At 53.3% G+C, this 10,068-nt stretch overlaps 1 protein-coding gene across 1 annotated transcript; it reads left to right on the forward strand.

Moving 5' to 3' along the window:
• Positions 1-5,230: 5,230 nt before the first annotated feature.
• BGZ61DRAFT_488124 (uncharacterized protein) lies at positions 5,231-5,944 on the forward strand (the record flags this gene model as incomplete). The annotated part of the gene is made up of 1 exon (XM_046250074.1): positions 5,231-5,944. One exon carries the CDS (start codon positions 5,231-5,233, stop codon positions 5,942-5,944), a length of 714 nt encoding a protein of 237 aa, XP_046093040.1.
• Between the last annotated feature and the right edge of the window lie 4,124 nt (positions 5,945-10,068).

Consider the following 10,068-nt stretch of genomic DNA (forward strand, 5'->3'; position numbering starts at 1 on the left):
AGGTTGCTCCCGGGGCATTCCACGCTCCTCAGGGCCATGCCGGCGAGTCCTCGGCGAGAGGCCGCGGAAAGAGAAGGGAACGAAGTAATACTAATATTATAGACATAAAATGCCCTGCTGCCTAAGCCGCAGGCACCCTCTCCCGAAGTACTACTACACTTTCCCCGCCTTACGCTATAGCGGCTGGAGACCAAACGAGGCTGCAGAAGCAATGGTAAAGGAACGTATCGATAGCAATATCAATGGGGTTGCAGACCGAATTCGGCAGCTTACCCTGACCGACTTGCAATGACGCCAGATCCTAAGCTTCTGTCGAGGAAAGGCACGAGCGAACGCATGCCTAATGGTCGCCAAGACCTATCCACTACAGCGGAGTTACCTTCTCGACTCAGGGGCGTCAATCCACATCTTCAGAGATACCAAACGAATGCACAACCTCAGAGCCGCTCCGATAGGAGACTTCCTGTGGTCAGGAACGGAGCCGGTCCCAATTGACGGCTACGGTGATGCTACGATAACCCTACGAAACGCCGATAGTTCGCCGACCTCTCTCCGACTATTCAACGTTGCGTACTGCAGAGCTCTCACTTCGAATCTAGTATCCTTTTCACAGCTAAGGAAACGGGGGTTCTGGTGGGACACAAGACCAGGCAACAACTGCCTACGCAGGGCCGATGGCAGCCACCTTGGAGAGATCGAAGAGCTCCATGGGCAACAGGTCCTCAAATACATCGCTACAGACGACGACGAATCGCCAGTGCCTCGGGCACTACTCGTCGACCGCACGCCGCCTTCACGCCGCACTCGGAAGTACACATCGTGGAGCCAACGCCGGCCCCTCCAAGGGGATTCGCATACGTGGCACCAGCGACTCGGCCACCCGGGCCCAGATGTCCTCAGGCACCTTACGAACGCAGCTCGGGGCGTCAGGCTGAAGCTAGGCGACCCTCAAGGCCCTGAAAGGATCACAACAGTCGACTGTGACGCTTGCGGTGTGGCGAAGGCTCGCCGAGTGGTCCGCCGCGCTCCACGAGAAGCCAACGCAAGGGCGGCGCCTGGAGAGCGAATTGCCCTTGATTTCCACCCGATGGAAACCGGCTATGGAGGCTATACATCCGTATGGATTATGGTAGACCGGGCCTCCGGGTATGCGTGGGACTACTATGCTACCGACCGGTCAACGCCTACGATTCGGGCCGCTCTTACGACATTCATTAAGATGATGGAGGTACAATACGGCGCTACAGTCAAGGTCTTCGAGTGTGACAACGAGCTCTCGACAACCCACCGCCGAGTGGCTGCCGAAATAGAAGCAATAGGGATCCGATGCGAGCCCTCTGCGCCGAATACTCAAGCCCAGAACGGGGGCGCGGAACGCGTTGCAGCAGTCATTATTGAGAAAAGCCGTGCAATGCGAGCAGCAGCCAAGCTCCCGGCATACCTCTGGCCCGAGACAGTCAAGGCAGCTACCTATCTTTACAACCGCTCGCCAAGTGCTCGCCGGGGCTGGAAGTCTCCCTACGAAGTGTTTCATTTACGATACCGTACTGACAACACGGCGAAACCTAATCTATCTCACCTGCGATCATACGGCTGCAAAGCCTTCACGCTGACTGCAGATGCGCAACTCCGACGAAACCGCCTCCAAAGGCAGGCTCCGCGAGCCTGGATCGGGTTCCTAGTCGGTTATATATCAAGCAATTCCTTCCGCATCTGGAATCCGCTATCAAAGGAAGTAATCACATCGCGGGATGTAACGTTTAATGAACAGCAGCTATTCGACGGGCGTTTAGAGAGCCTTCGGGACGATTTACTAAAGGAAGACTTAGAAGCTATTGAGAAACGTATCCGAGAGCTGCTTGCAGCAACAGAGCCGCCTCCAGCGTGGTCATCACAACTACCTGATGAGGAACCAGATGAGATTTTGCCAGGCTCTAGTAGCTTAGAGCAGGAGAATGCCGGTGATAGGCCCGCGAATTCTACGATAACGCCCGCTGTGCACGGCGATAGGCAACCGAGTTCCCCGCGAGAGCCCGCCGAGCAGGATACCTATACTACCTCCAAGTTTGAGGTTCTCCCCACGCCTCCGGATTCACCCCCATCAGCCTTCTTCCACGCCTTAGCTGTTTGTCTAGACGTGGAGGGGCGGGGGCGGCCGGATGGTGATGATACCGGAGGAACAAAGCTAGCGAAGGCTCGCCGAGTCGTCCCCGAAAGGGTGACGCCAAGGACGTCTTTCAAGGCTGCATTCCTAGCGGGCAGCCTGCAAGGGCCAAAGCATCGCAGACGCTCCTATCAGACTAAGGAAGGTAGCCTGGCCAGCTCCTCACCGAAGCTAGTAGGGGGAAGCTCAACTCGCCCTCTCGACCGCGCACATGATGATACTTACACGTGTGGAGGGGAAAAACCCCTTGCGGAAAGGCCACTGGCCGGAACGCCGTGGCGTTTGTTGGAGCGGCTTCCCAGCTCTCATGCTCAGATAGATAAACATCCATATAGACACCAGCTAATCGCAGCCGAAACCTCCCACCTGCAGAGTCATAAGGAAGCAGGCTCATGGATCGAAGTCGCCAAGGCAGCAGCAGGCAGTCGCCGAGTACTCGGCTGCCACTGGGTATACACATACAAGCTCGATAAACACGGCCGCTTCGTTAAGATCAAAGCACGGCTGGTAATCCGTGGCGACCAGCAGCCGAAAGACGAGCGAGATACCTATGCAGCCACCTTAGCCGGAATGTCATTCCAAACGCTCGTAGCCCTAGCTAACCGCTTCGACTATGAGATGTTGCAATATAATGCAGTTAACGCCTTTGTACATGCCAACCTCGACGAAGATATCTATATGGAAATGCCAACTGGATACCGAAAACCCGGCGTTATCCTCAAGCTTCGCAAAGCTCTGTACGGCCTCAGACGGTCACCTCTTTTATGGCAACAACACTTCGAGAAAGGCCTACTTTCGCTAGGCTTTCGGCGAGTACCCGGCGAGGACTGCTGCTGGCTGCACGAAGAAATCATCTTCTTCTTCTACGTGGATGACTGCATCCTCTGCTACCCAAAGACCCTAGAACATAAGGCAACCAAGCTAATCAAATCCCTTCAGGAACTCTACCATATTGAGGGAGGGAAGCCTCTTCACTGGTTCCTAGGCATTGAGGTTATTCGAGACCGAGCAACCCGAAGGCTATGGCTTTCCCAGTCCGTATATATCGACAAAGCCCGCCGACTGCTCGCCGATTCCTCGCCGAACCCTAGGCATAAGACCCCAATGGCCCTCGAAGAGCTCCTTCCTTCCGACTGCGAGTCAACCCCACAGCTCATCAACCTATACCAACGGAAAGTCGGGACGATCATATACGCCGCGGTCATGACTCGGCCGGATATCGCCTTTGCATCAAGCAGGCTAGCACGATTCAACCAGAACCCAGGCCCCCAACATCACGAAGCCGCAGACCGGGTCCTCTGGTATCTCCTACGAACACGGGGTCTTTCCTTGCAATACGGGGCCGAGCCCGGCAGCGAAAACGACGGCCTTTCGGTGGCTTCTGATGCTAGTTTCGCGGATAACTCGCCGGACCGCCGGAGCTCACAGGCCTTTGCAATGACCCTCTTCGGCGGTATGACCTCGTGGAGAGCCAATAAGCAAGATACAGTCACAACGTCAACAACAGAGGCAGAGTTACTAGCTCTCTCTCAGGCAGCTAAGGAGGCTCTCTTTGCAAGCCGACTGATCTCATCCCTACAAATCGACCTGCAGTCGCCAACTACTCGGCGAGGAATCGCCCCTCCTTCGCGAGTAACTATTCAATGCGACAACCAACAGACTATCCGTCTAGTTAAGGAGGAACTCATCAAGCTGCGTACGAAACTACGGCATGTCGATATACATAACCACTGGCTTCGGCAGGAAATCACACAAGGCCGGATCGATGTTATCTACACTCCGTCAGCCCAACTGCTTGCTGACGGCTTTACAAAGAGCCTCCCTCGAGAGGCCTTTGAGACCTTTATTACACAACTACGGCTCGCCGACCTCTCGGCGAGACTGGCCCAACACAGGGAGCAGGAACTGGAGGAGGAAAAGGAAGCCCTCATCATGCCGGAGGTCAGCCCGAAGGCGGTGCCTTCGAGCTGAAGGGGCGTGTTGAATTGGAGGCATGGAATATCAGGGCTCCACGATGTCACGTGAGGGATAAGGGGCCTATTCGGGCAGGGCTCGACGAGCCCTCCATCGCCGGCCCTGTGACCGCGATCCCGGTCCCTGGGGCACACAGGACCCCGGCCCCTGTGCGGCGGCGACGGACTGCCGCCTCCGGCAGCAGCCGTCTTCATCATGTATAAAAGACAGGCTCTAGGCCCGTCCCTTAGAAAAAGGGAAGAACAACACACATGTTCAAGGTCATCAAATCGTCATATAAGCAATCCAACAATTATATTAATTTTCAAGCCCGGCTTAGCCTTCTAGCGCTAGATTAGCAGGACCGGGGCATCTAGAGTATTCTAAAAGCTCTAGAGGGCACTAAAGGCCCCTGGAGTTCCCTGAAGTTATAGAGGCCGATTAGCGACGGAGTATGGATATTCGCGAATATCCACGGCTATCCGGGGTAGCCAGCGCGGGGGCCCGATGTGGATATACCGGGATACCATTGGCCGGGCGCCGCAGGCGGCGGGGGTCCTGGATCAGCCGGTAGGCGCCACGCCTCGCCGCGGCGCTGCTGTGGGATCAGCGACGGCTTAGCGGCGCCGTGGATACTATTAAATAGTTATATAAGCAATCCAACAGGAGGTGTCCAGCTTACTTGTTTGTCCAGCTCGCTTATTATACACGTTAGTAATTTAATAATATTATAATATTAATTCTAGCTTACTTTAAGAATCTTATAACTTTTTAACTTAAGTAGTAATTTAGCTAACATGCATGATAAGCATGTGCACCAAATAAGTATATGCACCACTTTTACTTAACTGTTGGATCCGTTACGGTCAATTCGATCAAATGGATAGGGATCAATGCAGTGATGATGATGTTGATGCTTGCTTGTGCCGGTTATCCGGACCGGCTGGAAGAGGGGTAATCAGACCCCCCTTCTGACTAAGGTCAGGATATCAATCTATCAGAGGTTTCGTTATACAGGGTCTCAATCCAACACGGGGTTAAACAGCTTGCGTCCTCCTCTCCTACGAATGCCTTCATGTCTGGAAAAAGCAGTCGACAGCATACCTCAACGAGATGACATCTGAACAGCCTGTGCCATTACTCTTTTTACACCACCGATCAACCCATGGTTTTCAGAATGACAGCCCATTAGACACTCGAGCAAAGGCTCACGCATCGAAACAAGGCCATCTTAGATCTAACCGACCAAAGAATTTCAGGTTTGTGTCCTGCTTCTCTGGGGCTGGGGCTGGGGGTGGACGAGTCTCGGATATTGCCAAGACCAGTACTGCGATCAAGTCTAGTGGTCGTCCCAGAAATAGCAACTGCTCGCTCCACCGCCAACTGAAAACCCACGATCATAAACTCCAAACTGAGCTCTCCTCAAGATCTGCGCCGCACAGCGCTATTGGTTCTTCAACTCCAGAACTTGAATTACCGGGGCCCCGCCTTGCGCATCTTGACCTGTATGAGGTTCCTTGCCAAGGTGATGACACGTCTACGAGCGGCGCCTCCACATGCTATGATCCCGTCCCCGAGACTTCTCACGACTGTCCCGAACACCTGTCTCCGGTCTCGTCTGAAGGACAAGATCTTGGGATAGTCGATGCAACGAAGCCAGGCGCTGTCGCCAGCGATGCTATCCGAACCGCAACACCAATCTCTTCGCCACAGAGTGCTCCGGATTCTTCAACCCCGGCGCCCACGTCACAGCCGCTAGTACAAAGATCTCCCTGTTACCACTTCTCCAGAGGAGGCTTCGGAGATCCAGATGACAACGTACGATAAACTGGCGCAGTCGCTTGATGTGACGGAGGCATATGACGATGAGGATGAGCTGGAGAAGTTTATTAATGGTTCTCCATGCAAGATCGCAGTTACTCCGCTTGCCTGGTGGAGTAGAGAAGAGCAAGGGATCGAATACCCCCGGCTACATAAGATGGCTATTAACGTGCTTTCGATTCCGCCTATGTCGGATAAGGCGGAACGTGTCTTTTCAGGTGCTCGGCGTACTATTTCGTATGACCGTGCACGCCTCGGGGCGGAGAATATTGAGATGACAGAGTGTATTGGGAACTGGAACAAGAATGACCTCATTCGGGGGGTGCACGTGCAACCAAATCGTGACAATTAGGCTGAAGATCGTTGCAACAGCAGCATATCCTGGCACTTACTGATAAGCTAATCAATCAGTATCAGTACAGGCCTTATCAATCAGTACTGCTTGCTGAGAAGTCTGTTGCGTAGTGCTGTCATTGTAAATCAGTGGGAGTGTTGGTGGCTGTTAGGCTTTGTGGTTGTCGATTAACGGTCAGTCTGGATTGGGATATTGTAGGTGATACGGAGGCAGTATCGAGGTCCAGTTCAATGTCTATTTTAGTCCGTCTCAGGGGCCGCCGACTCAGCGCTTCCGGGGATGTAGTGAACGCCAAGTTCGTAGTCCGATAGGTAAATAGAAGCAAGTACCAGTCTGTGATTCCACTGTCCACGCTGTCTTTGCTCGAGGTAGCCAGGGTATCATTCTCCACCATTTGTTTAGTTGCGGAATATTTAGGAGGACCGTCGTGGCAAGGGTTGGTCATTGAATTGAGGCCCAGAGCCCTTTAATAGCCCAAATCAGCAGAGCGCATTGAAATCCATGGGCTGGTAAGAAGCCAATTGAGGAAAGCCCGTCATATGCCTCATCGCTATTGCGGGGATATCTGCAACGCCGTTCCACGAGAAACCGTCCTTAGGATGAAACACGGCTTCAGAGCCTCGCCTGATATCTCCCAGTCCGCAAGAGAGGCAGAGTTCCGTCACAGAGACCTTCGTCTCAGAAGGGATTAAATAAGTTGAACGCAGGAGGAACTTAGTGGGGAACAAGATATCGTTGTGGTCCGTTGCGTCGAGGTACTGCTTTTGTCATGTTAACTGCGATAGGACGTCGAGCTTTGCAAAGACAGCCATCCTGTTCCCAGTTCTGGAGACTAAGGGCGTCGATTCCAAATCCGAGAGCTTGGGTGCTAGAGTGTCCGACCCAGCTTTTTTGGAAGGAAATTGTGACTTGCTTGTCTTTGAAAACCTGAACAAGGTATTCGTATGCTGGATGGGCGCTCCATTGGTTTTGGGAAAGACCACGATGTCGCCGACAAGGCTTGGCAGAAGCTTTGGTATTGTCGTAGGAGTCGGTCCACGTAGAGTCGTAAATAGGCAGAGGAATTGCAGGAATGCATCGGGCAGCATTTGATCTCCCCGGGTCGCATGGCTTGTCATCGCGAAGCGGCATTGATGGTCCAAGGTCACACCGAATTAAAAGACGGAGGCATCAACGGCACCTTGAAGGGCGCAAAGGCCAAACTCCCGTCGGGCCAGTGAGCAGCTTCCTGGCAGTGGAACCTTACCGAGTGCTCACAGGTCTATCACAGCCATCCTTCGACACATTTCAACCTGTCTGGCCATGAAGCTCATTGGATTTCTCGTCAATAAACTCTCGGTCTTTCAGTCCAGGGGGGGTGGGGCCGCTGTGACGCCTGGCACTCAGGCCAGTTGTCCACCGGTGGAATATAAAGTTTCTCGACCCGGGGCATCTCCATAAGGCCAGTGTCAGTCTATAGGAGCATGCCGTTCTGTCGACCGTCTCTCCCGCTGACCACAGTCTCGGTCTCGTGCGTGGATGTGCACTCCTTCCGGCATGACCTCCTCTGAGAGACCAACGACCACTGATGTGGACTTCATGGGAGACTTGGCCATTCTCAGTGATCGTCGGATCAGGGGTTTTCAGCCATAGCAGTAGCCAGGGTTTCTCCAACTGTAATGTCGGGGGTTATCATCGGTTGGTCGGCGAGGCAGCGGTATCCGAATCGGCTTTTTGTCACTGCTTTTATGCAAGATTAGCCTTCTGTAGATCGTTAAAGATGGCTTCTCATAGACTTAGGGACAGGGATACTGCACTGTCCAAGCGTAGTCCACTCTGCATTATCTTTGTGCCACCTCTGCGATGATTGGCGTCATGCTCAAGTGACGAGTCGCATCAGGAGCAGAGATATGAGAAGGGGCCGTGGCCTCTCAGGCTATTGACGTGGCCATGAGGGTGTTGCTTCAGGTTGCTCGCTACGCAGGACTCCTTCTCGCGTCCTGTCGGGATATCGCTTCTTTGTGTTGATTGCCACGGTGTCTAAGGCCGGAGCATGGTCAACGAAGCGGTGACAGCGTGGTTGAACGATGCGTAGAGCGAAACTGATTTGTAAGGGACCTCCTTCTAGTCAGTTAGTATTGGGAGGAGCATGGTCAACATGGGCAAGAATGTCTTTAACGAGGGGATGGCCGGGGCAGGTAGTGGGAGGTCTATAGTTTTTGACTGTTGGCGGCGTAAGGCGGCTGACTGAAGTGGCCAAGCGAAGATACGCGAGCGTGTACACAGACGGAATTTGTTCTCAGAAGTGACCCCACCCAAAGTGGAAGTTGCGCAACCTCAGCTTTGCCACCGGTCTTGTCAACACATAATCCAAGAGACAGCGATGCTCTTCGGAAACGATCAATTGGAAAAAAGGGAAAACGGTATAGAGACATTCGTTTGCGTTTACTCGATTTCTCGGTCTATCTTTAGGTCGGCCTGTCGCAATTTTTGAGGACGACTGTTCAGGGGGGGGAGCCCAAGATTACTTTCGCACTAAGTTAGAGCAAGCAAGGAACATCCCGTCACTGTTTAGCCGTAAGAAGGGCAAGCACAAAGTACGCGATATAGTTCCTTAACAATCTGATCGTTCTGATATCTAAACTATTTTCTCTGCCCTTTCATCTCCAGCTCATGCTACTCTATTTGTTCTCAGCGCTCCCCGACCCTTGACTCTGTAATACCCCAAAACGAATGATTCCAACACATAGGAATGCACTCAAAAAACTCATCCGCGATGGAAACACCGTTTTTGCTTGCCATCATTGTGTAAAAGTGGTGTAGGTGATCCGTACGGTGGGAGCGATGACGGTGAGTCGGCGCGTCAGCGCCTTCAGTACAAAGACGTGCCGGCCTACGGGAGACCTCGCCGACACGGGACCAAGTCCGCGAGGCTCTAGTGGTTTCCTCATAGAGACCATCGCAAAATCTGATCAGAACGTGAGACCTGGAGAGAGAGGAGGGCTCGCCAGGAAACGACCAGCTTTCGGTGAAAGCGGTCAACGTAGATATTCTGGTTGCAGCAGCTACTTCATGGTGCAACAGACATGCGTTGGCTGGCAACTGTGTTGTGTGTGTTGATGTAAAGAAGCCGACTAGCTGAACGGCATAGCCAGAGACACAGGAGCATTATTTTGGGGGTGCATCGTGAAGGAGGAAAGGAACCAAAAGTTAGGACAGAGCCTGTTGTGTCGATCGTGCATCAGGCCCTTGCTGGGTTTTCATTATTGTGAGTGAAGAGAACAACCTTTGGCGGTCACATCTCACACTTATATACTCTCTCAAGGCAAGCCTCCAGGAGCCACGACCACCTTCCTTACAGGAGCCTCGTCTCTCATTCGCAAAAACCCGCAGTTTCATCCAAAGTGAGGCGGCCGTCCACTGCCTCAGTAAGCATGAGTGAGTGGTAAGCCCGCCTGCACCTCTTGCGGGGGGCGGGCCTCGATGGTGGCTTAATTACCGTGTGTCGGTGTAATGCATTTGTAATGTCGCGGGCGGGACAACGTTCGCCGTAGAGGTGACTCAGGCGTGTGGGGCGGAGGGTAGGACAAGGGATCATGGGGGATCATGAGTCTACGGCTTTCGCCCCAGGCGGCAAGTGTCCCGCTATTCCCGATGCACAACCTTCAAGTGGAAGGTTTGGAGCGATGTGAAAAGAAGGTGGCCAGACGAGGAGAGGGCAAGGGCGAACTGACGCCCTGGGTTCCATCTTTCAAAGCCTCAGCCTCTCGTACTCTCTCCTTTCTTCCCTGCTTTC

Source organism: Ilyonectria robusta (assembly GCF_021365365.1).
Source record: "Ilyonectria robusta strain PMI_751 chromosome Unknown BGZ61scaffold_136, whole genome shotgun sequence".
In the NCBI taxonomy this organism is placed as follows: Eukaryota; Fungi; Ascomycota; class Sordariomycetes; order Hypocreales; family Nectriaceae; genus Ilyonectria; species Ilyonectria robusta.